The sequence below is a fragment of the Podarcis filfolensis genome (assembly GCF_964270895.1).
Source record: "Podarcis filfolensis genome assembly, chromosome: 9".
Classification (NCBI taxonomy): Eukaryota; Metazoa; Chordata; class Lepidosauria; order Squamata; family Lacertidae; genus Podarcis; species Podarcis filfolensis.
The window spans coordinates 68,373,220-68,401,110 of NC_139610.1; the positions used below are offsets into that span (position 1 = coordinate 68,373,220).

Genomic DNA, 27,891 nt, shown 5'->3' on the forward strand with positions numbered 1-27,891 from the left:
TCAGCAGCCCCATGACCTCAGGAGCTCTTCCTGAGCCACCTAACCCGCCTCGAGGCTCCCCCTGTCCTCATACTTGACATAAAAGATAATAAAGAGCAGGCAGCTACTTGATCTTGTTGTTGGGTTGTTTTTTTGAACCAACTTATTTGAATTTTACAGTCTGCTGCATCTAGAAGACTGTAGCTTAAAAGTAGAAAGCAAGTTTAAAGTCTGACTAAAGCAGCACTAAAGCAGGGACGCGGGTGGTGCTGTGGGTTAAACCACAGAGCCTAGGACTTGCCGATCAGAAGGTTGACGGTTCAGATCCCTGTGACGGGGTGAGGTCCCATCGCTCGGTCCCAGCTCCTGCCAACTTAGCAGTTCGAAAGCACGTCAAAGTACAAGTAGATAAGTAGACCTCCAGCAGGAAGGTAAATGGCGTTTCTGTGCGCTGCTCTGGTTCGCCAGAAGCGGCTTAGTCATGCTGGCCACATGACCCGGAAGCTGTACGCCGGCTCCCTCGGCCAATAAAGCAAGATGAGCGCCGCAACCCCAGAGTCGGCTATGAGTGGACCTAATGGTCAGGGGTCCCCTTTACCTTTACCCTTAAAGCAGCACAAACATAGCAACAGATCCCACTCCTCTCAAACAGGCACAGTAACTCCTTAACACCCAAATGAAATAAAAGTGGGGGCCAGAGATCTACAGAAAATGTCCCGTTTTCTGGTCTGAGAAGAAGCCAAGTGCCTTGAGTAATGCCCACTCACTTTGTGGCCATTTAAGATTGGGAGTCTCCAGGTGCTTCCACACTGAATGCATCTGCCAGTCACCAAAAGCCGCAGCTCCTTTAGGCATGGGGGAATTCGCAGCAGAGTGAGGTTACAACACTCTGTTTGTGTTGCTAGATGTTACTGGGATAGAGAGGAGGAGGGATATAGAAAGCTGCCTGTTGACAAGTCACACTATTAGCCATCTAGCCCAGTGTTGTCTACACTGACTTGCAGAAACTCTCCAGTATGCCGGGCAGAGAAAAGTCTCAAATCACATCTGTCATGGACGCTTTAGGTAAGTTTCCTGCCTTGCCGGGGGTTGGACTAGATCATGCTCCCTTCCAACTCTACAATTCTGTGGTTCTACACCCCCTTCTAACTGACCATGTTAACTTATAATGTCAGGGGCCAGGAGAATCTATGCATACCATGTGCTTTATTGCTAAGCGATGGGTCGTCTCTCCCTCCCCGAAAAGGAAGAGTGGGGAAGCCTCCATTAATTGTTCCTGTTGGTTCATGCTAAGTGAGTGGTCTACCACTGGAGCTAATTCCCCTCCACGGAGAGTCACAAGGCTTTGTGTTCAGCAGCTAGCACCCATCTTCCTCCCAAATCTGCAAACGCACCATTGGGAACAGTATTTTTGTGAGTGTGTAATGTATTGGATTGATGCTTTTGAATTATGGTGCTGGAGGAGACTCTTGAGAGTCCTGTGGACTGCAAGGAGATCAAACCTCTCCATTCTGAAGGAAATCAGCCATGAGTGCTCACTGGAAGGACAGATCCTGAAGCTCAGGCTCCAATACTTTGGCCACCTCATGAGAAGAGAAGACTCCCTGGAAAAGACCCTGATGTTGGGAAAGATGGAGGGCACAAGGAGAAGGGGATGACAGAGGACGAGATGGTTGGACAGTGTTCTCGAAGCGACCAGCATGAGTTTGACCAAGCTGCGGGAGGCAGTGGAAGACAGGAGTGCCTGGCGTGCTCTGGTCCATGGGGTCACGAAGAGTCAGACATGACTAAATGACTAAACAACAACAATGTATTGGATTATCTGTGGAAGGGTAACTCTGGATTAGAAGGGGCAGGGAGAAATGGGGTTGGCATTTTGATGCCAGTGATGCCGTGTGGATGCTGCAAAGAACTTGGATGCGCAAGGAGCACCCATTGCAGAGTAAACATCCACTCTTAGCCTTCAGTTCAAGCCCGCTATAGGTTCAGTTTAGGCTTTTAAGTCCAGTTTAAGGGGAAAGCTCTTCGTATGTTCTTATCAGACAAACAGCTGTTTCCTTCGCCCTAGGCGCTCTGAGATTTCTAGCTCTGAGAGGGCGAGTGTAGCAGTTTCTAACAGAGAATCCTCACAAAATAAAATTCCCAGGATTTTTTGGGGTAGAAACTATAACAGTTAATCTGGAATGATACTCTTGTATTGTAGTAATATACACTTTTAGCTGGGATAGATTGGAGGGAAATGCTTTTGTCTATAAAGGTATTCAAGCAAGGGAAATCCCAGTGCTTTTGATATTCCTTAATTGCCCTGGTCTGCTTGCCATCCTAGTTCCTTCACCATGTCAGAGTTGCCTGCTTTGCTTGTATGTATAAATTGCAACACACTTGTCTTAATTCAAAATGCTCCCCCCATCTTTCATTATCTGTATTATGTTATTACTGCAAACATGCACCCAGAGGTGCATGGTATATTTGGACACTGGGTGAATTTCATAAAATCCCAATCGATGCATATTGAGTCAATATTTCTTGGGGTATGTGTGTGTGTGTGCAAGGTTTTGACTTTCACAGATCTCTTCTTCAGAGCAGCCTTTTCACCACCGACTGGTATTGTCTGCTTTAAGTGGGAATGGAAGGAAAGAAGTAACAGCGGATAGAAAGATAAGGAGCTAACCCTGTTAGCATTTTTAAGCTGTTGGCAAAATGTCTTAAGAGAACACATCACAGCAACTAACAGAGGCAGGACTTGATGAAGTTGGACGTATCGGGAGTGGTGAATTAATCTGTGAATTACTAGCATAAAGATTTTAGCTGAAGCTTTTTGAGTGGATAGGGTCACTCCGGGACAATGTGGAGGAGGAGGAAAAAGGGGTGAGATACTATTTGGACCCAGGTAGGTGATGGTAGATGTTGGTGATGGAAGAGGACCCAGAAGACAAAAAGCCAAATTCAGGGAGAGAAAATAAAGTGAGTGCATTCTTTGGAAAGTACAAAACACTCGACAGCTGGAGATTATTCAATAAAGCCTAGCATCTTCTGTTAACAATACCTACCTGCATGTTGATGGCAGTTTCTCAGCTCTGCTGTTGTTGCTTTATCTTTTAGTACCAGATTGCCTTTATACTGTCAGTTTACAAATATAAACAGCAACAACAATAATATTCTTTGGGATGGAATCGAGCGCATACTGGAAATTTAGGTTTGTGTAATTAAAGTGGATTGCAGGCAATGACCATTTTAGGCATTTAGGTGTGGGATTTTAGGGACCCTGTAAACATCTGGGTAGGGATGCGGGTGGCGCTGTGGGTTAAACCACAGAGCCTAGGACTTGCCGATCAGAAGGTTGGTGGTTTGAATCCCCGTGACAGGGTGAGCTCCTGCCAACCTAGCAGTTGAAAGCACGTCAAAGTGCAAGTAGATAAATAGGTACTGCTCCGGCAGGAAGGTAAACGGCGTTTCCGTGCGCTGCTCTGGTTCACCAGAAGCGGCTTAGTCATGCTGGCCACATGACCCGAAAGCTGTACGCCGGCTCCCTCGGCCAATAAAGCGAGATGAGCGCCACAACCCCAGAGTCGGTCACGACTGGACCTAATAGTCAGGGGTCCCTTGACTTTTTAAACATTCGGGTATGTGGACCACAAGATTGCATAATTGGACACAGTGTTTTTGTGCTGCCAGGTAGTCTGTGAAATCTTCCAGGGGAGAAACTTGGTACGAGTGGTAAGAGATGGAAGCATCGCAATATCTCCAGTATGTGCTCAGTTTGCGTGGGCTTTCCGAAGCAAATGTGGTTTCGTGATTTATTCTCAAGGGATCTGCAGAACATCACGTGTGTTGTGTTGGCTAGAACACTAAGGACAAGATGAATAATTGCAGCTGGAATATCCTTCCAGCTGCACTTTTCAAAGAAGAAAGAATAAGAAGTGGAAACTTCTCTGCCCTTCACTGGAGCATCTAGGATCAATTCGTCACCTTAAGCTACTCTGAAATTTAGACCTTTTTCTCATGCAGTTTCCACCAGCGGTTTCCACCAGCAATCTATCAAGGTGATGGTAGGGACGTATTTCATTCCACAAACATTTTTGCCTCCTTCCCCAGTTCTGCATTTACCTCCAAATGGAAATGCAGCTCGGGCACTTCTGCGTAATACTGCACACGTAAATGGGACACTCTTCTTGTTGTTGTGGCTGTTATGGTGTGCTGCCATTATTAAATTGCAGTGACATATGGGTAAAAGGCAATTTGTAAATTAATAATAAACAGTATATCTGAACTGTCCAGTAGATACAATTGCATATATTACAAACTTACGTGTTGGTGTTAACTGGAGGAATTGAGGGTGGGATCCTGCTTGTGGAATGATCCCCCTAGGGAGGTTCGTTTGGCACCTTCATGATAAATCTTTAGGCGCCAGGCGAAAACGTTCCTCTTCAGCCAGACCTTTGGCTGATTAATATTCTACAGCCTTTTACATCTGTCTATGGGAAAGGGAGGGACGCGGGTGGCGCTGTGGGTTAAACCACTGAGCCTAGGACTTGACAATCAGAACGTCGGTGGTTCAAATCCCCGCGACAGGGTGAGCTCCCGTTGCTCGGTCCCTGCTCATGCCAACCTAGCAGTTCGAAAGCACGTCAAAGTACAAGTAGATAAATAGGCACCGCTCCGGCGGGAAGGTAAACAGTGTTTCCGTGCGCTGCTTTGGTTTGCCAGAAGCGGCTTAGTCATGCTGGCCACATGACCTGGAAGCTGTATGCCGGCTCCCTTGGCCAATAAAGCGAGATGAGCGCCGCAACCCCAGAGTCGTCCGCGACTGGACCTAATGGTCAGGGGTCCCTTTACCTTTACCTATGGGAAAGGGAGAAGGATTATTGTTTTGTTGTTTTGTTTTAACTATTTCCTTGTTTCTGTCCTGCATTTTCTTCTGTGAACCGCCCTGAGATCTTATGATGAAGGGTGATATAGAAATCCACTAAATAAAAATAAATAATTAAAAATCTTGTTTTGTGAGTTGTACCTGGGAATTATTGTTAATTATCACTGTTTGTACTTTTCTGCATTTCATCAGATCTCACTGTTTGCAGTCCACCTCCTCCCCACCCAGCCATGCACATATATGTCCGTAGGTATGCATATACCGTGTTTTTTCCATGTATAAGATGACCCTCAATTTTTGACTAAAAATATTTTGGGGGAAAAGCATTATCTCATACACGGAAAAAATGTGGTAAATCTATATACCTGACGACTGAAGATTGTATTCCATGCATCTGATGAAGTGGCCTGCAGCCCACAGAAGTTTCTGCCACAATTAAACTTGTTTGCCTTAAACCACAAGAGCCTTTTCGTTCTGACGAGACGCCTGTGTCTCTTCTCTCTCCCACGCAGCTGAAGAACAAGTTCATGAAGAAGTTACCTCGAGATGCTGAGGCCTCCAACGTCCTGGTGGGAGAAGTCGACTTCCTGGAAGCCCCTTTCATTGCCTTCGTTCGGCTGCAGCAAGCAGTTATGCTCGGTGCTCTTACAGAAGTCCCTGTACCTACCCGGTAAAGGAGCCTTTTCTTTTTCTTTTTAATATATAGTCATACCTCATGTTACGTTTGCTTCAGGTTATGCGTTTTCAGGTTGCGTCCCGTGGCGATCCGGAAGTACCGTAAAGAGTTACTTCCAGGTTTTGCCATTTGCGCATCCGCAGACGCGCAAAATGATGTCATGCGCATGCACAGAAGTGGTGAATCATGACCCACGCGTGCACAGATGCGCAGACGCAGGTTGTGTTCTTTTCAGGTTGCGAACGGGACTCCGGAACGGATCGCGTTCGCAACCAGAGGTACCACTGTATTTTTTTTAAATTTTACATAACACATTTCAATTTAAACATATCATTCACCTTCACATTTTAGATTCTCGGAATCCCTTGACCTCCCCCCGCCCTTCTCTGGTTTTCATTGTCAATCCCTTTTTCTTCCAGCTTATCCCTCCCAATTCATTATAAATATTATTAACTTTTCCATCGTGTTTTGTAGTTTACAAGTATTACTCTAATCCTGCCAAAGTTTTTAGTTGTTTACATTGGTCTTGCCCCCATGAAGCAGTTGCTGAGACTGAAGTCCCCACCTCCCCACAGCTCCCAGTTAAGGATACTTTTGGTATTGTGGTTAAGAGCAGTGGACTCGTAATCTGGTGAACCGGGTTCGCGTCTCCACTCCTCCACATGCAGCTGCTGGGTGACCTTGGGCTAGTCATACTTTTCTGAAGTCTCTCAGCCCCACTCACCTCACAGAGCGTTTGTTGTGGTGGAGGAAGGGAAAGGAGAATGTTAGCTGCTTTAAGACTCCTTCGGATAGTGATAAAGCAGGATATCAAATCCAAACTCCTCCTCTTCTTCTTCCCTCCCACCCCCTCCGTTCCTATTCTTGATCCTGTTTTCTATTATTAAAAGGCAACTACGCGGCATGCCAAACTAAAACAGGGTCATGCCGGAATGTCTGATAGACATGACACAAAATGGAAGAATGAAAAGGAAGAGGAAATAAGCAAAATTCAGTTACATTAAAGTTCTGTAATTACCCGATGGGATGACCAACTATTAGAATCGGCCTCTTCATCTTAAGCAGGGATTTGGTCCCAACCAAATTAAGCAGGTTGTTGGAGAAGCGCTTTTCCTGCATTGCAGAGGGTTTGAACACATGGCCTTGTGGGTTCCTTCCAGTCCTACAATTCCATGATTCATAGCCTTCCAGTTTCCTTGGATCGCTGCCAGACGTTAAGTTTTTTTTTAATAAAGTTTTTCTGACGTTAATGATATAACAAGTTCTGCTATATCTTCTTGTTGTTGATTAATGTCCAACTGATACAAATTTTATGAATCTCCATGTGCCACTGCTTTTATCTAATCTGGTGGTACATATTTTACTGAATATATACTGTGTTGGTTTTTTTAAAAAAGTGAATCATGACAACATTTGTTTGTTCTTTCTTTTTCCTCCTTGGGGGTCAGGTTCCTCTTCATTTTGCTGGGTCCCAAAGGCAAAGCTAAATCGTACCATGAGATTGGCCGAGCCATCGCTACCTTGATGTCTGATGAGGTAATCTCCCTTCTGTGTTGCTGAGTGCAGTTCGCTTAGCATTAACCGATATTTGCATTATTGTTGTTATTATTATATATTTACCACCCTTCATCACAATCTCTCAGGGTGGTTCACAAGATAAAAGCTTTCGCTTTTCTAGCCACAGCCTCAAAAGAGCCAATCTTGCAATACTTCCAGGAAATGTTCAGGGCAGTCTTCTGCGAATTTCCAGGAATGGGAGATTTTGAAGGCTGTTCCATGTATTACATTGGATAAATTGTTCTGTTGCCACCAAGTAATAGGAAACAGCAACCGATCTTGACTGTCTAGAATCAGAACTTCCCGGGACGGTGGCAGTCCTGTATCTTTGAACACAGGTTTCCACCAAACATCAGTAAAATGGCAGGATGGAGGTAACTTCTAGGCAACAGGTGGCCAATGAGTAATTTCCTTGCCTATCACTCCTCTTTCAGCTCCTCACACCCACTTTATTTCCAGTTAGGTTCAGAGCAGTGATGTGGGGAGCAAACTTTTCCAGTGCTTTATTTTTCCATGGAAAATTCTCTGTCCCATAATTTCATTAGTAGCAATGAACAGGTGAAAAGGACCAACTTCAAATGCAGTATTAGCTGAGCTTGGTTGTTCAAGTGTTTGCTAAATACAGGTAAATTAACCGTCCTAAATTAGATCACTCTCCAGGGCATCAGGTAATCACCCAACGTGAACTGAAATTTTTGCAATCCCAATTAAACTAATTTGCACAGGAACATATTCCAATGCAAAACAATTTCCAGGAAAGCTGCATCGCTGGTTCAGAGACCAGAAATAAACCCAGCTGCAGGGGCAGCAGGAGTAGCCTGGGAAACTGTTGCACTGAAAAGTTGTGGGTGCAGGAAAAGTTAAGCACCCCTCTGCTGCTTCCTCCTTTGCTGAAAATATATTGGCAGCTTTTCCCCCATTAAGCAAAAGCTCTGCAAAATAAAAGGTAATGTGGCGTTTGCCCTCCTAGGTGTGTGACATCATACTGGGTTCATAAGGAAAGGGTTAACTAATTGTAAAATGACAAACCAATGGGAACCCAAGGGAAGGAGTTAGAGTTAGGGTGGTTGAGAAGTCAGTCTGGATTTAGAAGAGACAGAGAGGATAAGTCTGTGGGTTGGGCTAGTCTGATGTGAGAGAGTGAGAGAATCTGTTGAGAGGAGTTAGTCAAACCATTGATATAATCAGTCAGAAGGTATTAGGAAGGTATAGGCCGGTAAAGAAACTAAAGTTAAGAAACTGACAGGAATATTATCTGAGAAACCATAAACTTGTTAATGCTTATAAAATAAACTTGTTTATTTGGTTCAATTTTAACAACTGTCTGGACTCAGTGTTTTACCCGAGAGTAACGGGTTGGTGGCAGCAGGGAAGCGAGCACAGTGGTGGCACAGGGATCAATAGACCGTTAAACGTCCGGGGACCCTGTGTGATCGCCACAGGTAATCTGTCAGTTTGGCTAGTGGCAATTTGACTAGTGCTACATAACAGGGAGGAACCATAGCTCAGTGGGTAGTGGATGTGCTGTGGACTTTGAGGACTGCAGATCTAAAACGATCAGGTAACAGCTTATTGGAAAGACCACAGCCTGGAGAGTTGCTGCGAGGCAGAAGAGAAGAGTGTCAGGCTAGATGGACAAAGAGGATGACCTCATAAATGAGGCGTCTTTCTGTGCACCTGTAGAAGGATTTGCTAGATGGCAATCTTCCCATTCCTTCCTATGTGCAGGTGTTCCACGACATTGCCTACAAAGCCAAAGACAGACAGGACCTGATTGCTGGGATCGATGAGTTCCTGGATGAAGTCATTGTGCTCCCCCCGGGGGAGTGGGACCCTGCCATCAGGATAGAGCCCCCCAAGTCCCTCCCGTCTTCAGACAAAAGGTAAGAGAGGTGCATATGCCGCAATAAGGCATGCCAACTTTTTCAACTTTCACATTCCAAAATCGAGGCATGCCAAAAAAGGTTGTATCAGGACTTGGGATATTTTGGTTAAATTAACAGAATTTGGTTTTGCTTGCTAAGTAAAATGTGTGTAAAATTGCATAGGAATCATTAAAAATGATGACCAAGTACTTGCAGTTATACGTACTTATTTGTTTAGTATGACCCGGCATTTTCATTAGGTAAAATTAAAATTCTTTGGTTTTCCGAAAGCAATTTATGCGCTTCTTCGTCAAACCTAGACTTGCCAAGCTAAATGTTGTCCAGTCACAAAAGTAATAGCATATTTGAATTCCTCACCCCCTCAAAAAAAAAAAAAAAAAAAGGTAAGACCCCGTCACTGGATATGGTTGCAGTAATTAAAGTTTCACCGCCTAAAATGGCACGCCTTAATGCCACGTGCCTCGCCGCAGTTGCAGCATCCAAAGTCACAGGCCAAAGATCCTGGATATATGGAAGCCCAGATGAATTCTCATTTCTTTCTTTCTGCTCAGGAAAAACATGTATTCGGGTGGTGAGAATCTGCAGATGAATGGGGACACTCCACACGACGGGGGAAATGGAGGTGGAGGGCACGGGGACTGCGAGGAGTTGCAACGAACTGGCAGGTAAGTGACAAAAGTCTGTGCGCTGATACGGGGCATCTCGCTCGATTGCATTGGCACACAGGCTTCTCGGTTCCAGATTCTCCTTTTGTGCCTTGACTCATGTAATTGTGGCGCATGGTTCTCCAATGTGGTTAAGAGCGGTAGACTCATAATCTGGTGAACCGGGTTTGCTTCCCTGCTCCTCCACATGCAGCTGCTGGGTGACCTTGGGCTGGTCACACTTCTCTGAAGTCTCTCAGTCCTACTCACCTCACAGAGTGTTTGTTGCGGGGAGGAAAGGAAAGGAGAATGTTAGCTGCTTTGAGACTCCTTCAGGTAGTGATAAAGCGGGATATCAAATCCAAACTCTTCTTCTTCCCCTTGCTAGATTCTGTGGCGGTTTAATCAAAGACATCAAGAGGAAAGCCCCTTTCTTTGCCAGCGACTTCTATGATGCATTCAACATCCAAGCCCTGTCTGCCATTCTCTTCATCTATCTGGCTACTGTAACCAACGCCATCACTTTTGGGGGGCTGCTGGGAGATGCTACGGACAACATGCAGGTGAGCCATGGCTCAGAGCAAGACAGTTCAGACTTCTTCAACTGCAGTACTCTGGGCTTGGTCAAAAACAGGTTTTTTTCTTTTTTTACGACCGCTTGAAACAGCACAGCCTTACGACCTGCTGTGCAAAGAAAAACAAGTTTGAGATGCAAGAGTTATTGCTCCAGCGTCCTGTTGTGAGTCGTAGTGTTGCACTGGTCCAGTGACAGGGAAGCGGGTGGCGCTGTGGTCTAAACCACTGAGCCCCTTGGGCTTGCCGATTGGAAGGTCGGCGGGTTGAATCCCCACAACAGAGTGAGCTCCCATTGCTCTGTCCCAGCTCCTGCCAAGCTAGCAGTTCAAAAGCACGCCACTGCAAGTAGATAAATCGGTACCGCTGTGGCAGGAAGGGAAACAGTGTTTCCATGCACGCTGGTTTCTGTCACGGTGTCCCGTTGCACCAGAAGCAGTTTAGTCATGCTGGCCACATGGCCCGGAAAGCTGTCTGTGGATAAACGCCAGCTCCCTCGGCCTGAAAGTGAGATGAGCGCCACAACCCCATAGTCACCTTTGACTGGACTTAACTGTCCAAGGGTCCTTTACCTTTTTTTAAACTGGTCCAGTGAGACACTTGGGGTGTTGCACCTGTGCAGCAGTTTCAGGTGGTGCAAGATTACCTCTGCTGCATTGGCTGCAACTTTAAAAACCTTGCATGCATCAGATATTGGAGGAAAGTGGGCAGGGCACCAGGGCAAAAATGCTATAAGCAATCTTGTATATGCCAGCGAGATCAGTAACGTCACAATTTGCAAGAGCAAAACAGAAGTATTCACTCAAACAAGCACTAAGAATGATAGCCCAGATTGGCCACAATACTCTAACTAGGTTAAACAGCACCAGGCAGTGATCAATGAGTGCTAAATCTTTAAAGAGAGTGCTGTCATGATAGTATTGGGAAGGTGCGTTCCCTGATCAGGAAAGCTTCCTAATCAATAACAAACATGGCGGGGCTGCATTGCTCACTTGGCGCAGGTTGCGTCACTGCTGGGTATTGGGATAGATAGGGGCAAGGTGGCGGTGAAGTCAGTGCAGTGCAAATGCGCTGGCAGAGAAAGTCTAGTGCTCTCCATTCTGGTGTTTGTCAACAGTGTAGAGGGAAGTCAGGTGAGTAGGACAGTTCTGCCATGCTATCCACTACTTCCCCATATCCTATGCATGCCGTGTGCTATTGTGGTTGTATAATCAGGGGCACAGAATGCACTCTGCACATGCTCTTGACCCATCACTTCACTTTACAAATCTGCCATGTGTTTTAGGACTGAACCTTGATATTTGGAAGTTGTTCTGGGTCTATGTCACAGCACTCCTGTATTGAGCCCTGTCATATTCTTGGCTCCCAATGTTCCCACCAGAAGGGAACAAAGGAGGCTATCCATGGAAAGTGATTTGCCTTTGAAAAAAAGAAGCTTCCTGCTGGCGTGCATGGAGTGGAAAAAAAGAAACCTTTTCAGTTCCACGTTGAGTCTGCTGCAAATCTAAACAAAATTCATCTGCTTACATGAAACTCCAGGAGATGGGGAAATAAATCAGTGTCAAGTACTGTGAATGCCTCCTTCGCCTCCCTATCACTGGCCAAATATTTGTTCTCAAAATGAAGGAAGTTAGCTTAACAAAGAACTCTCTGGTTTCTTTACCTCGAACAAAGCTTCCTGGTCTGTGAGGCTTTGCTACTAGCCTTCAATTTTTATAGCACATTCCCTTTTTACATTTGGCTTAGTTTCAGCTGGATCTTGTGTTGTGTTGTGTTTGTGTGTGTGTGTGTATGTATGTATGTACACTAGAGTGGTTCCCCAACCCCCGGGCCCCCTCCAATCTTTGCGTTCAGTGGAAATATTAAATTCCTTGACATTTAAATGAATTATGCAGAGCAAATCACCCTGCATGTCAATCCTGAGTGTACCTTCAGAAGTCATAGTCAGGCAGGATTGAAATTAATTCTTGGCCAAGGCTAGAAAGTGAACTACTTGGTCCTTTGCCCTGGGCTCAGAGAAGTGCATTTGGGAAGAACATGGAAAGACACAGTAACTAAGGAGATAATGACTAGTGCTAAACAGTGATCTATCTTCTTCCTACTTTTGTTGTTGCTGTTGTGTGTGTGTGTGCATATGTGGCAGGGAGGGGCGGAGTTTTATTAATGCTGCTGTTTTTCCTGGGATCCAGCAAAAAGCTGATTCAGTTAGCGGCTCATTCAGCCCCAGAACCATGGGGAATAATTAATCTTGAAAAAGTCTAAAGCCTGTTGCCCTCTAGATCAGCCTTTCTCAACCTGTGGGTCCCCAGATGTCCCCAGATGTTGTTGAACTACAACTCCCATCACCCCTAGCTAGCAAGGCCAGAGCTTAGGGATGATGGGAGTTGTAGTCCAACGACATCTGGGGACCCACAGGTTGAGAACCACTGTTCTAGATGATTGTTGGACTCCAACTTGCATCAGCTCCAGCATGGCCAGTGCTCAGAGATGAAGGGAACTGTAATTCAGCAGCAATTAGAGGGCCACAGGTTCCCCAACCCAGGCCAAAAGCAAATCCACACAAAGTAGAGCACTTTGGTGAATGATATCCCAGTAAAATCCGGGCAAAGTTAGAACTTCAGGCTGTCTGTTGGATCCAGTGTTAGTTCTCTAGGACAGGGAGACAGATGAGGAAGGAGGTCAAGAAGGCTGAGCTCTAGGGTAGAGTCCATATGAAGAGCCAGACAAGCAGACAAGTCTATAGACCTCACCGCCACCCACTGCCTCCAGAGAAGCATGGAGAGCTGATTTAAGGAAGCCTCGAGCTGGATTTCACAGAAAACTGTTCTGTTTTGATCAACAGCCTCTGCAGTACAGAGGCAAGGCTCCAGTAGCACCCTGGACAGCTCCTTACAGGGCATAGGTTGAATCCTCCATATGAGCAGGGCTCAAATGTTGCTTCAGCAACAGTCACCCTTCAGCTGAGCCTGAAATAAGAGCTGGTGTAACTTTTTGTGAGAGCAACCTCTTCATTTAAATAGGCCTACTTTGATTCCAACAGAGCAGGGAAGACTGTGGTTCCATTAGGGCTTCTGAGCTGGAGTCAGAGGAGCTCAACATGACCTTGGGCCAGAGAGGTAGAACTATAGTGGGTTCCTCTTGCACAAGCACCTTCTGGTTTACTGTGTGCAACTTGGACTGGCCCTGGGGGCCGTTCCTTCTCCCACTGACTCCCTGGCTTCATGCTCCAAAGAAGGGGAGTCTGACCCCAGGGACGTGACAGATACATACTCAAAAAGTCTGAGCAGCTCATCAGGCTCAGTCTGGTCAACAAGAAAGAGGTGGAGCCAGGAAAATGGAACAATGGAAAGCAGGCACAAAATTAGTGGCACATGTAGCATTATAGAAGAGCCAGATTTCTGCATCAGTCAACTGGATCAGATGAACATCAGCAGCACAAAGGCATAGTGGGAGAGCTGTACTGCACCCCACTAACACACACTGGGCACAACTGTCTCTCATTCAGGGCAAGTCCATGTGTGTCTGTAGTATCTTCATGGGGGCCTGCACACATAAAATCCAGTGTACAGATATTTAAATCACACAGTCATTTCCAAGATTTTTATGTAGCTAAACAACCACATCCAGGTTGTTAAATGTTGAGTGTTGCATGCATGTAGTCTATATGCAAACATTATGCCCACAGGTGAGAGTTCACTTGGCCCAGAGTTAGGTCAGACATTTCCACTGGGTGAAGCAGGAAGCAGGTGTGATCCTCACTGTGTGTAGCCTCCACAACAAACAGAGCTTTGCTTGAACTGGGTCAGTGCAATTTGTAACTGCATTCTTTCCTCTCTGTGTTCAATGAAACTACACTATTTACATTTGCTGACGCACTGGAACATTTCCCTTATCTCTGCAAACAAGAGTTTTGAAGAAAGTGGATTCTTAGGAACAGTGCTACAATTCGGTGTATTGTATTCCTCGTGTAGTAGTTTGTTCAGTATTAGCACTGGCTCAGAAATACTTGAGGCATTTATCATTGCTATGTCCAGGATTTTGACTCTGTAACACAGAGTGAGGATGTTTACTTCTAATATGACTGGCGGTTTTGGTTTCCGAGTCCTTGAATCAAGGCTTTGTGTTTCTGAGAAAACAGGGTTCTTAGACATAGAATATCTTCTTGTATAATAGAATAGAATATTGTGTAAATCAGAATTGAATTTACTTTTATTTGTTAATAAATAGGATTAACAAATAGGCCTTTAGCCTTTGAATTTATCATTTGAATGTGTAAAAAAAAATGTTAAAAGTGACTGAGGTGGGTTTAGGGGCCCTTGGGATGATGGATCACATAAAACAGGCTGAAAATTATTGCTCAAGGGGTCAGGATGTGGGCCTCACTCACGGTTACCATCTACAGGAGCCAGCCAAGGACTCTGAAATGTGCAGTATTTGGCCTCTTCCAAGTGCCTTCAGCAATGTAGTTCTCTCTTTTATTGCTTTTTATAACTTCTGCTGCTAAGAATTTTGCTTACGTTTAATTAAATAAGGTCAGGCAATCCATCCAGTTCCAGTTTTCTTCTCCCCCCCCCACATAAATATTCTGTACAGGTCCTGGAGGCAATCCATCCAATTCCAGTTTTCTTCTCCCCCCCCCCACCCCACATAAATATTCTGTACTGGTCCTGGAGGCTCTGTCAAGTATCTTTTTTATTCATTCTGCATATTTACAAACTGTAAAAGGAAATTATAGCATCCACAAAAGTTGGTATCTGTGACCTGCTGAACTACATTCTTCACATTGCTACATGGCACACAACATAAGGTTTGTTTGCTTCGCAGTGTGTAACAAAGCCATGTTTATGGGAAGACAAAGAAACTTGAAGGAACTTCTTTTAAAAATTGAACTTCAGTCTGCAAAAACCCTTCTCCTGCTGGACACACTAATTCATGGATTGGGGAAGTTGCACGAGTAGAGGGGTTTCTGATGAAACACTTGGCCATGGTTGGAAAATGCATGTGAAATATGTTTAAAAGTTGCCTCCTGCCTGGGTGAAAACTCTGAAACTGGAGCTGAAAGCTTCCACCCTTAAAATGGACAGTAAAAACCGCATTCGTACATAGCACTAAACCATGGTTAGTGTTAGTTGGCACATTTCCGAGTACGTTTCTGAGCACAATCCAAAGTGTTGGTGTTGACCTTTAAAGCCCTAAACGGCTTCGGCCCAGTATACCTGAAGGAGAGTCTCCACCCCCATCGTTCTGCCCGGACACTGAGGTCCAGCGCTGAGGGCCTTCTAGCGGTTCCCTCACTGCAAGAAGCAAAGCTACAGGGAACCAGGCAGAGGGCCTTCTAGGTAGTGGCACCTGCCCTGTGGAACGCCCTCCCATCAGATGTCAAAGAGATAAACAACTACCTGACATTCAGAAGACATCTTCCCTGTTCAGGGAAGTTTTTAATGTGTGACATTTTAATGTATTCTTAATCTTTGTTGGAAGCCACCCAGAGTGGCTGGGGAAACCCAGCCAGATGGGTAGGGTGCAAATAACTAATTATTATTATTATTATTATTATTGTTGTTGTTGTTGTTGTTGTTGTTGTTGTTGTTATTTATTTATTTATTTATTAGCCAGCTGTGTGTGAAGTGTTGGGCTTGCACACTCCTCTCCCCTCCTCTTACTCGGCCAGGAGGAGCACTTGGGCAGGGTTCAGTTTCACCTTTGCAGAATTCTGCCTTTCCATTATGTTGTGGATTTAATTATTTTACAGTATGTTGCTACACCTCAGGGTGGCTGGGAGAAGCTTTAAAAGCACCCATCTGCTGCATTCTCAAACATTTAGAAGCTGCTAAGCAGAGAAAGCCAATCATGTAATATTAGGGTTTTTTCATGTTTTACGGATTCTAAGCTAATTTCTTAATTTTTTAAGGATGACTTTTTATTGTTTCCGAACATTTGGAGGGTGGAAATAGCTCTTGATCTCCTCAGCAGTACTGATTTTCCTCTTGCTGTTAAATTTTAATATGTATATGGTGACATCCTAGCATGTGCTGGAAATGGTTTGTGGTTATTATTATTTGTAATTATTAGTAACTCAATATTCATGGCCATATCTCAGATGCCAAAAAGATAACTCTTGTACTCATTGAGTTGTGGTCATCTACTTTGACTACGGCTACTAATAATAGAATTTGTTTAGTGCTTTGGGGTGTTCAAAGTGTTTTTCAGTGCTTATCTTGTTGCAATCCTTACCAACAAGGCAGAAGGTAAGTATCATGGTTCCCAAAGCGTAGATGCAGGACAGAGCTGAATCTGAGTGAGAAGTCACCTAGTTAGTTTATGTTAGAGTCGCAGCAAATTCAAGGGAAAGGAATTAACTGTGGTTTGTGGGTTGTTAATTCTGCCCTATGCGATCATTGCTGGTACTAAAAGAATAGAGTGGAAGAGGAACCGGCTTCTGAAATGCATTTACCCTTTTCGTTCTTCTGGTTCTAGGGCGTGTTGGAAAGCTTTCTGGGCACCGCAGTGACAGGAGCTCTCTTTTGCCTTTTCGCTGGCCAACCACTCACTATTCTGAGCAGCACTGGACCTGTCTTGGTCTTCGAAAGGCTTCTGTTTAACTTCAGCAAGTAAGTAAGGGAGAGGCTGGCGATGGCGGGCAGCTGCTGCTTGCAACAGAATGCCCTGGATCTACTGTACTTGTAATGTGAATGTTTCCTGGTGCAAGTTAGATATTTTGCAACACGGTAGAGTTATGAAACACAGAGGGGCAAGAGAGGTTTCATCATCACACTTCCTGTCGCAGCTGTGGGATATTTCTAGATTTGCACACAAGGAAATGCAAGTTTCTGCTGTGCATTCCTGCCTGGTTCCTTCTCCACCAAGGAAATCTTTGTTGGAAACCAAAGTCCCCTTCCACAAAGGAATTGCTATTTTCAAGTTGGTCACACATTTAACACCAGTACTGCAAGCAGGACAGAAAATAGTTCAACATCTGATGGGAGATCTCTGAGTGATCTGCAGTCTATCAGCAAAGTTGTCAAGCCCCAATTGCAGCAAAGTTAACATTCATATTTCTTGCTCCATCCAATTTTACCACAGAGCCTAGGACTTGCCGATCAGAAGGTCGGCAGTTCAAATCCCTGCGATGGGGTGAGCTCCCGTTGCTCAGTCCCTGCTCCTGCCAACCTAGAAGTTCAAAAGCTCGAAGTGCAAGTAGATAAATAGGTACCGCTCTGGCGGGAAGGTAAACGGCATTTCCGTGCGCTGCTCTGGTTCGCCAGAAGCAGCTTAGTCATGCTGGCCACATGACCCGGAAGCTGTACGCCGGCTCCCTCGGCCAATAAAGCGAGATGAGCGCCGCAACCCCAGAGTCATCCACGACTGGACCTGATGGTCGGGGGTCCCTTTACCTTTACCTTTACCTGCCCACCATGGGCAGAAGAAGGTTGCTCAGAAGAGAAAACAGCTGAAAAAAGTTCCCAGGCCCTGATCTAGTCCAGAATTGTCTGTTCTGGTTGCAGTGGCTCTTCAAGTGGGGAGGCATCTGCTTCATAAAACCCTCAGTGGAGATGTTGAAGATTTGAACCCAGGACCTTCTGCATGCATAGTAGAGGAGCTCATGGTTCCTTCCCTTTCAGGCATCATATTTCCCCACCTCATTCCTAACTCTGTGGAGAAATAATCACCATTGCAGCATTGCGCATTCCTGCTGTTGTTCTGCAAAACAATGGAGTTTAATGCATTGAATGCAGCAACTTGTACTCTCACTCTTCCACTATTTAAAGACGTTTCTGGCCCTCATAGCTGTGGGTAGTAGGCTTGAAATATGTGAGCTCCATCTGCTGAAAAGCTGATGTTGAAGACACGTGTAGGGGCAAAATCAAGCGTGTTATCCAGAGTTTAGGGAGATGGGGCTTCAATGTCATGCCCACCTCTTTGCCCCCTAAGTAGAAGAATGAGAACAAACCTCCCAACTGAACCTTGCTTGCACAATCTGATTCCCCTTCCCACGCTTTGCCTTGACGTAGCTTTTCCGAATGCACTTTCTTTTGAAATTGTGAAATACTCTATTCCTTTCGTGTAGCCCCCTTGTCCCTTGTTTTCACTTGGGTTGTCTCTTTGTTTGCAGAGACAATGACCTGCATTATCTGGAGTTCCGCCTCTGGATCGGTTTGTGGTCCGCCTTCCTGTGTCTTATCCTGGTTGCCACTGACGCCAGCTTCTTGGTCCAGTATTTCACCCGGTTCACGGAAGAGGGCTTCTCCTCCCTCATCAGCTTCATCTTCATCTATGACGCTTTCAAGAAGATGATCAAATTGGCAGACTACTACCCCATCAACTCCAAATTTAAAGTGAACCAGATTACCCTTTACTCCTGCACCTGCATGCCGCCAGACCCAGGTAAGAGGGAGACTTCTTGCCAGCAACCTGCAAGTACACTCGCTTGTCTGGGTTTTCAGCACTCCGACAGACTAATAAAACTTGCAACTTTCCCTACCTGTGTTGGCCTTCCATATTGTCAGCCCAACACGCACAGCATGCTTCCTTAGGTTGCTGCCTTTCAGATGCTCACGACAACCTTAGCAATGGTCCATGCTAGCTGGGATCAAGGGGGGGATTGTTGTTGTTGTTGTTTAGTCGTTTAGTCGTGTCCGACTCTTTGTGACCCCATGGACCAGAGCACGCCAGGCCCTCCTGTCTTCCACTGCCTCCCGCAGTTTGGTCAAACTCATGCTGGTAGCTTCGAGAACACTGTTCAACCATCTCGTCCTCTGTCGTCCCCTTCTCCTTGTGCCCTCCATCTCTCCCAACATCAGGGTCTTTCCCAGGGAGTCTTCTCTTCTCATGAGGTGGCCAAAGTATTGGGGCCTCAGCTTCAGGATCTGTCCTTCCAGTGATCACTCAGGGCTGATTTCCTTAAGGGGGGATTATAGTCTGAAACATCTAGATAAGAAGAGAAGAATAAGAGTTTGGATTTGATATCCCGCTTTATCACTACCCCAAGGAGTCTCAAAGCGGCTAACATTCTCTTTTCCCTTCCTCCCCCACAACAAACACTCTGTGAGGTGAGTGAGGCTGAGAGACTTCAGAGAAGTGTGACTAGCCCAAGGTCACCCAGCAGCTGCATGTGGAGCAGGGAATCGAACCAGGTTCACCAGATTACGAGTCTACCGCTCTTAACCACTACACCACACTGGCTCTCAAGTGGCTCTGGAGGCCTTTTTTGGCAGCCTTTGGCAACATTTGATGCTCCTCCCAGCTCTTGTGCTTCCTTGCCAGAGGCGAGGCGTTGGGCTTTGGAAAGGAGGCGCATGGGCTCTTGACAGGCTGCAAGAGGACTCCAACTTCCTTGCCAAAGCCTAGATAGTGCTTTCCCAGCTATGGGAGGGCTCTAGGACCCTGCCTTGCGTATCCAGCTTTGCAAAGGCAGCACGAGGTATGAAAAGATCTAGAGGTTACCAGGTTAGGGTTGACGGGCATAGAGGTTCCATATGAAACTTTTTATCCATTACCCATTTTCCATTTAATTCCAGTTAGCGGAGCCAACATGATAACTAACTAACAGGGATTCATTATTTTTTGTGCAAGGTGCTTTTTACCCACTTCTAAATAAAAAAAAAGAAAATTTCCTCCTAGAGAGATGATTTACTTGCATTGCATCCTTTGTACGAGAAACAAGAGAGCCAGCAGACTATAATTTATTAAAACATCTCCATCCTCCTTTTCCACAAAGTGGCTCACCCTCTCCCATCCCTCCCACCTGCCCCAGGTCTGATGTCCTTGGACACTAAAATTAAATCTTGCCTTGGTGGTAGAAACAGGAGTACAAAGAGCTCGAGTTGAGTAGTGCACGATATGTGGCAGTCAACTTTCGTCAGTAGCGAGGTATGTCCAGCGTTGAGACAGCAGTGAGTCAGAAGTTTGGCACTGAGCAAAGCAAACTTGAGCATTCAGCATGCTTGCCAAACAGGAACATGACCCGTTCTGCATCCTACCTGTCGTACGTCAGGTGGCCTGTGCCTGGATTCATTTCAGGCATTATGCATTAAATATGAAGCCAGAGTGCTTAATATGAGAGGTGCTGGACCTCAAGCCTGCTGGAAGGCAGGCAGGTAGATGCTCTTGTCTAGAAGTGCTTCCCTGTGATCCTAGATTTATAATGAGAGGCAGCACAGTGTAGTAGTTAGAGTGTTTTGACTAGAGGGGGGGGGGAGACCCTAGTTCAAATCCAGCTTCAGCCATGAAGCTCACTGTATGACCTTGGGGCCAGTCACTGTCTCTCAGCCTAGTCTTCATTGCAGGGTTGTTGTGGGTACAAAACAGGGGAAAGGACCACAGAGTATTCTGCCTTGGTCTCCTTTTAGGAAAGGTGGGGTACAAATGCACCAAGTAAATAAGCAAATGAAGCTAAATGTTGGGAGATACAGGGCAAAGAGAACACTTCTTCATGCGGCGCATTGGAAAACTGGAATTTGCTTCCAAAAGATTTAGCTGCTAACTTGGATGGCTTTCAAAGAAGACTAGGCAATATTATGAGGGATAAGACTATCAACGGGACACAGGTGGTGCTGTGGGTTAAACCACAGAGCCTAGGAGTTGACGATCAAAAGGTCAGCTGTTCGATTCCCAATCATGGGGTGAGCTGCCGTTGCTCGGTCCCTGCTCCTGCCAACCTAGCAGTTTGAAAGCATGTCAAAGTGCAAGTAGATAAATAGGTACCACTCCGGCGGGAAGGTAAATGGCGTTTCTGTGTGCTGCTCTGGTTCACCAGAAGCGGCTTAGTCATGCTGGCCACATGACCTGGAAGCTGTACGCCGGCTCCCTCGGCCAATAAAGCGAGATGAGCACCGCAACCCCAGAGTCGGCCACGACTGGACCTCACGGTCAGGGGTACCTTCACCTTTAAGACTATCAACGGGGACTCGCCACAATGGCTGGTGTTCTCCCTGAACCATTGGAGGCTGCATGCCTCTCAATACTAGTTGCCCGGGATCATAAGACAGGAGAGGGCTCTTGTTCTCAGGTCCCGCTTACAGGCTTCCTATTGGCACCTTGATGTCTCCTGTAAAAGCAGGATGCAGGACTAGATAGGCCTTGCTTGGCCTGATCCAGCAGGACTCTTGTGTGGATAAATGGGCATAGTTTCAGGACTGCTTTTTGCAGCTGAGGAGTGATGGCTGGATTCTGATCGTGAGAAGGGAGTGGGGGTTGGAGACTGACTTGGAAGAAGGGAACAGTGACCTGGGGAGGCTAGAGTCAGAGGCAGGAGAAGCTGCAAGAACAGGTACATGAGGAAGGAGAGAGAGGTCAGGCTGGTGGTCCTCCTCCTGCCCCCATCTCTCCTGCTCCCAGGACCAGGAGAGGATTGAAGTGGGAGGAGCAGAAGGCTATACGCAGGCATAGTCTTCGCCTGCTTGCGTGACGCTCAGTACGGGGGGAGAGATGCATAAGCTGAGGCTGGGTTCCTGCTGCAACTGCTTCATCAGGTGCACACCTGGAAGTAGCTGAGAGACGTAGCTGATCAGAAGGTCGGCGGTTCGAATCCCCATGACAGGGTGAGCTGCCGTTGCTCGGTCTCTGCTCCTGCCAACCTAGCAGTTTGGAAGTAAGTCAAAGTGCAAGTAGATAAATAGGTACCGCTCAGGCGGGAAGGTAAACGGCATTTCCGTGCTCTGCTCTGGTTCGCCAGAAGCGGCTCCCTTGACCAATAAAGCGAGATGAGTGCCGCAACCCCAGAGTTGGCCATGACTGGACCTAAAGGTCAGGGGTCCCTTTACCTTTAAGTGTACTTTTGACAATAGCTACTACCTCACTCTGGACATTCCCTGCCTGAAAGTGCTGTGACACCATCTAACCCCCTCCCCCTGGTCTTATCGCTGGAATGGTGAACCAGTATTCCTCCAGATGTTGCTGAACTACAACTCCCATCATGCCTCCCTAGTTGGCCATGCTGGCTGGGGCTGATTGGAACCTGATGGGCAACGGGTTCTCCCTACCTCAAATAAATTGGCCAGTCTTAGGGTGTCACAGGTCTCCTAAAACGCTTTTAAAAATAGCAGTAGTGATCATGTGTTCCTGTTCTGGCTTTTACCCCAGCCAGGTTTAAAGGCTGTGGGATACATTTTCATTTTCATCCCCTGCAACAGCAAAAAAAATGACCGTATCTTGGTTTTTTGCATCTGATGAATGGGATTTATCACCAATGAAAGGGTATGTTGCAATAAATCCTTTAGTCTTTGAGGTGCCACGCATGGCTTCGCCAGTTTTGTCCTTTCCAGGGAGGATGTAAGGAATGTGCTTTACTGCGGAACATACTTGTTCTCTGGAACAGGCACTCCAAGATCTAGAAAACCAGGTGGAATTGGCTGGTATAGTTTCTTCCGGTTAAGTTGGCAGCATTTACTGCTCATCATTCCACAGTTAATTCTTCGAATTCTATACTAGGTGCTTAATAATGTGTGAACAGCTTAAATTAAATGTGTGTGTGTGTGTGTGTGTGTGTGTGTGTGTGTGTCACTAACAGATAATCCAACATCTATTAAAAGCCACACTCCTACAGCAGCCCTTTTCTGAAACCAGCTATTGAAATCCCTTTGCACACATGTGCCTGCACTCATATTCCATTTGATGAATGAAATAAGCGGTGGGAGAAGATCCCTCCTCCTTTGCTTAGGCTCAGGAGCTAGATTTGATTATTGGCTTACTGCATCTCCTGCTGGTTTTCAGCCAGTACTGCAGCAAAGTAGTTCGGGGTAGTGGAAGTAAAGAAATTGGAAAGTAAGCACAACAAAGCAAGTCTGCAAGTCTCTTTCTTCGTCTGATCTCATGCACATTTATTGTTGACTTTCCCTAGGGATGGACACGGTTTTAAAAAAAGAAGGATGTTTGTATAAAATTCGTTAACAGCGTAAGGAGGGGGGAAAAAAAGGCTTGATTTGTTTCCAGTGTGTATTAACACTGGGAGAGCTGCGCTTGTGAGGCTGAACCTGTGCAGGCTTTGTGGTGCTATTTAAAGTAACTGCAGTTTTCCATTCAAGCATTGGCTGTGTGTCCTGCCCCCCCCCCGCCGCCCGGTGAAATCTGGTGATGCTGCAGGAATGAGGCAAGGTCCACCTTTATCTAGACCAGGAGTAGGCAAACTAAGGCCCAGGGGCCGGATCAGGCCCAATCCAATCGCTTTCTAAATCTGGCCCGCAGACGGTCCAGGAATCAGCGTGTTTTTACACAAGTAGAATGTGTCCTTTTATGTAAAATGCATCTCTGGGTTATATGTGGGGCCTGCCTGGTGTTTTTATATGAGTAGAATGTGTGCTTTTATTGAAAATGCATCTCTGGGTTATTTGTGGGGCATAGGAATTCCCCCCCCCCAAAATATAGTCTGGCCCCCCACAAGCTCTGAGGGACAGTGGACCGGCCTCCTGCTGAAAAAGTTTGGTCCCTGATCTAGAGCTTTACTTCCAATGCTGAGCATCACAGCCAGGTTTTGTGAAGTGCTGGGCTGCGGTCATGGCAGAGGGTCACCTACCTTGGTCCTGATGCCAGTGAAAGGGAACAACCCCTCACCTTCTGTCAAGGAAGCTGGCGTGTAGACTGGCCACCATTCACCAGATCTGTTTGGCTTCTATTTCTCCTGCATGGGAACTGTTGAGAACATGTTGAGAAGGCCTGTAGCTCGGTGGTAGAAGACTGCATGCAAAAGAACCCAGATTCAACCCCCAGCATCCCCATGCAGAGCTAGGGGTGTCCTCTTTCTCATAACCTGGAGAGCTCCTGTCATTCAGAGTCAACATTACTGAGCTAGGTAGACCTGTGGTCTGACTTTGGTATAAGGTCACGTTCTATGTTCCTGGCACCCACCTGCCCCCACCTTCATCTCTCTGGGCCCCAAAGGACTGTCCTAATAAAGCTTGCCTGATAGGCCCGTTATTATTATTTGTTGCATTTATATACAGTGGTACCTCAGGTTAAGAACTCAATTCGTTCCGGAGGTCTGTTCTTAACCTGAAACTGTTCTTAACCTGAGGTACCACTTTAGCTAATGGGGCCCCCCGCTGCCGCTGCAGTGCTGGCACACGATTTCTGTTCTCATTCCTGAAGCAAAGTTCTTAACCCGAGGTACTATTTCTGGGTTAGCAGAGTCTGTAACCTGAAGCGTCTGTAACCCAAGGTACCACTGTACTGCCCTAAATCCGGAGGTCTCAGGACAGTTCACAGAATAAAATCAAAATACAAAACCACAAAATACATAATCAACATTAAAAGTGACAACCCAATAACCCAAGCCCCCATCCCCGCGATCCTTTTCGGAAACAGCATACCAAAACCTCTCAAATGCTACAGTGTAAAACTGATGCCTTGAAAGGAGATATGATAGCCACCTTCAATATCTCAAGGGCTGTCACATGGAAAAAGGAACAGGCTTGTTTTCTCCTGTTCTGGAGGGGAGGACTTGAACCGATGGCTTCAGGTTACAAGAAAGGAGATTCCGACTCAACATCAGGAAGAGCTTTCTTGACAGAGAGTTGTTCGACAGTGCAATGGGCTCCCTCGAGAGGTGGCGGAATTTCCTTCTTTGGAGGTTTTGAAGCAGAAGTTGGATGGCCATCTGTCATGGATGTTTTAGCTGAGATTCCTGTTGGACTCGATGACCCCTTGGGGTCGCTTCCAACTCTAAAATTCTATGACTTGATGGTTCTATGACACTGTGGTCTGAAAAACAAAAATCGCCAGTGATTTTTCCAACAGCGTACAAGTATATTGAAGGGATGCAAACTACTGTTTGTGGTTGCTTTAAGTACAGTGGTACCTTTGGATGTGAAGGGGATCCGTTCCGGAGCCCCGTTCGCATCCTGAAGCGAATGCAACCCGCGTCTGCGTGTGCGCGGGTCACGATTTGCTGCTTCCGTGCATGTGCGTGACATCATTTTGAGCATCTGTGCATGCGTGAGCGGCAAAACCCGGAAGTAACGCACTCTGTTACTTCCGGGTCACCGCAGAGCGCAACCTGAAAATATTCATCCCGAAGCTACTTCAACCCGAGGTATGACTGTATCATTCTTTTAATGTACTATGCAGGCATGTTTCAGTCTTTTCTGAAATTCTGACAGGTTGGAGGATCTCTCCCACACCCACCTGCCACCCACAAGGGAAATGCTGAATCTTCTTCAACACACCTTAACTGCAAGCACAACCATTTTAGCACTCAAACTATTATCCCTATATAATGAAGGAATAAAATGGCAAAGAGTTGAAAATTCTGATCTTGTAATGCACTTTGATCTCCTGGATAACATGAGGATTTATTAATGATGATTTTGCAATGGAATACTGATAAGGGTTCCAATCTCTAGTCATGCAGGCACCGAAATAATCCAGGACAATTATGGGGTAGGTTTTTTGTGTGTGTCTATATTGAGTAGAAAGCAAATGATGAGCGATGCAGGTTTTGGAGTGAAGTGTTGTCTACTTTTTGAAGCTTTTCTATGTCTTTTGAGTAATTCAGAATCGCTCTTTGGGCTGTTTATAGGTTGAAGCATAAGAGGATTGCAAGTCTTAACTGGATATTATTTTTAGATAGGCGAAGGGGCTGTGAGTTTCTTTTTAATTGCAACTTGCTTCCCACAACATTTAAACGCTGCGCTTTGCTCTCTTTTGTCTTTTGCAGTTAATTCTTCTGCATTTAACGTGACAGCCACAACCCCATCTTATTGGCCTGCAAGTAATTCTACTGAGATGGTAAGCTGAGCTAATGAGGAAAACGGACACTTGACGTTTCTGTGTTCTGTGCAAGTTACATTATCTGTTACACTTCAGTGCTTCGCCACTCTTTTGAACCTTTTATTTTTAATCTCTTGGAATTCAGTGACATTTGTTGCCAGGTAAGTGGGTAGAGGGTTATAGCTTTAATTTCCCCCCCTGTACTCAGATTCATAACATAAAGGAACAAACTGATAGAGCTGGAGGGAAACGGTGTGTGCTTAAATCATTTAGTCATGAACAAGTTCTTTTGATTTCAAAAGGAATTAAAAATGCCAAATTTTGCCCGAACTCTTTCCCCTTTTCATGTGGAAATGAAACACCACCTGGTGTTTAAAATCAACAGCATGGTGATTTTTTGTAGGATTTCAGACGGGGAGTGTTTCAGCATGGGCACTATTATTATTATTAGCCTTTATTTCCACACCCCGCCCCCAAAGAGCTCAAAGTGGCATGCACACTTCTTCACCTCTCTATTTTGCCCTCACAACGACCCTGTGAGGTAGGTCCGGCTGAGAGACAGTGACTGACTCAAAGCCGCCTGCTGAGCGTCTGGGCTGAGTGGGGATCTAAACCAGGCATGGGCAAACTCGGCCCTCCAGATGTTTTTGGGACTACAATTCCCATCATCCCTGACCACTGGTCCTGTTAGCTAGGGATGATGGGAGTTGTAGTCCCCAAACATCTGGAGGGCCGAGTTTGCCCATGCCTGATCTAAACTGAAGTCTCCCAGGTCTCTAACCTCTGTGCAACACTGACTCCTATGGCAGCAAATGGGAGACAGAGTGAAGGCTGGTGGGCAGTTGCGGGGGCCATGTGCCCAGCTGTGCATCAGTCACATCACTGTGCTTACCAGGAAGGTCAAAGTATCAGGCGGATCAGTGCTGTGTGGCCTCAGTGGCAAGTCTGGCGATTGGCTCTCCTCTGCGCTTGCTGACCTCTGCTCCACCTCTCCCTTCGGGGTAAGCACTGTAACTTGGCTGGCAGGGGCCCCAGGATCACAGTGCTGCCATTCCCTTCCAGCTGCCCCTAATGATAGCATGACCCTGTACACATGGGGATGAGGGGGAAGTGACAGAGAGAGCCTGCGTGGAGGGAGATGAGGCAGTGGCCAAGGAGGACTGCTTCTCGGAGGAGCAATGTGCAGTGACGACAAGCCCTCTGCTTGTGTCTGTCCTGAGGTCTGTGAAACGATGCCGGGCAGGTGAGATACATGCCTTAACTGGGGCCATGAACCCTTGCTTGCACATAACTCACCCTTGCAAGGGGAACCATACAGCATCCTTGGCCTGTTTTAAGTGGCTATTAAGAATGGGAAGGGCATCCTATTAGAAATTCTGCAAGGCAGCCAGCAAAAGAGGAGGAAACTGCTGAGCATTACAATGTACTGTGACAAAGTGCCATAGCCTCAAGGTGCTTCTTGTGTTTGCATAGGAAATGGCATGTCCCATCAGTCCCCCTGTGCATCGGCTGCCAAAATAGCTTCCGCCTTCTCATCCCCCGCCGCCTCCTCTAGCCTGGCTTGCTAGGGTCAGCTTTTCTTGTTCTTCGCTTTGGCATCTTCCTCCCCACCCCCCTTGGTCCTTCCTCCTTTCTTTCTCTCTCTCTCCATGTTAATCATTGGCTTTCCTTTCTCTTGCATTCCCTCCCTTGCAAAAAGTAGGTTGCAAGCTCCTTGAGGCAGGGCTCTTTTCTTTTGCTGATTTTGCAGCGGCACACTTTATACGTAGATGGCATCAATATTTATACCGTGCCATTGGTGTCTAGTCTTTTACAGAGCCCAAAAAAGAGAAGTCTCTGCCCCATGGGGCTTACTGTCTTAAATTTGACGCCACTGAGAAAAGAGGAAAGGGAAGAAGTACATAGATAGGGGGAGAATATGCGTGCATTTCAGTTACGTGTACTGTATATCACAAACGTTATATAAAATAGAGGTGGGGAATCTGTGGCCCACCAGATGTTGTT

General features: G+C 46.2%; 1 protein-coding gene across 9 annotated transcripts in view; it reads left to right on the forward strand.

The window, feature by feature from the left end:
- The window catches only part of SLC4A4 (solute carrier family 4 member 4), a 352,153-nt gene that overhangs the window by 126,333 nt on the left and 197,929 nt on the right, over nucleotides 1-27,891 (forward strand). For all 9 annotated transcript variants that reach the window (XM_083571036.1, XM_083571040.1, XM_083571041.1 and 6 more), the window contains 8 exons: nucleotides 5,362-5,519; nucleotides 6,974-7,061; nucleotides 8,811-8,965; nucleotides 9,520-9,633; nucleotides 10,001-10,175; nucleotides 16,663-16,796; nucleotides 18,299-18,570; nucleotides 25,835-25,905. In XM_083571036.1, the coding sequence (XP_083427162.1) occupies nucleotides 5,362-5,519; nucleotides 6,974-7,061; nucleotides 8,811-8,965; nucleotides 9,520-9,633; nucleotides 10,001-10,175; nucleotides 16,663-16,796; nucleotides 18,299-18,570; nucleotides 25,835-25,905 (1,167 nt within the window). The remainder of the gene's footprint in view (nucleotides 1-5,361; nucleotides 5,520-6,973; nucleotides 7,062-8,810; nucleotides 8,966-9,519; nucleotides 9,634-10,000; nucleotides 10,176-16,662; nucleotides 16,797-18,298; nucleotides 18,571-25,834; nucleotides 25,906-27,891) is intronic.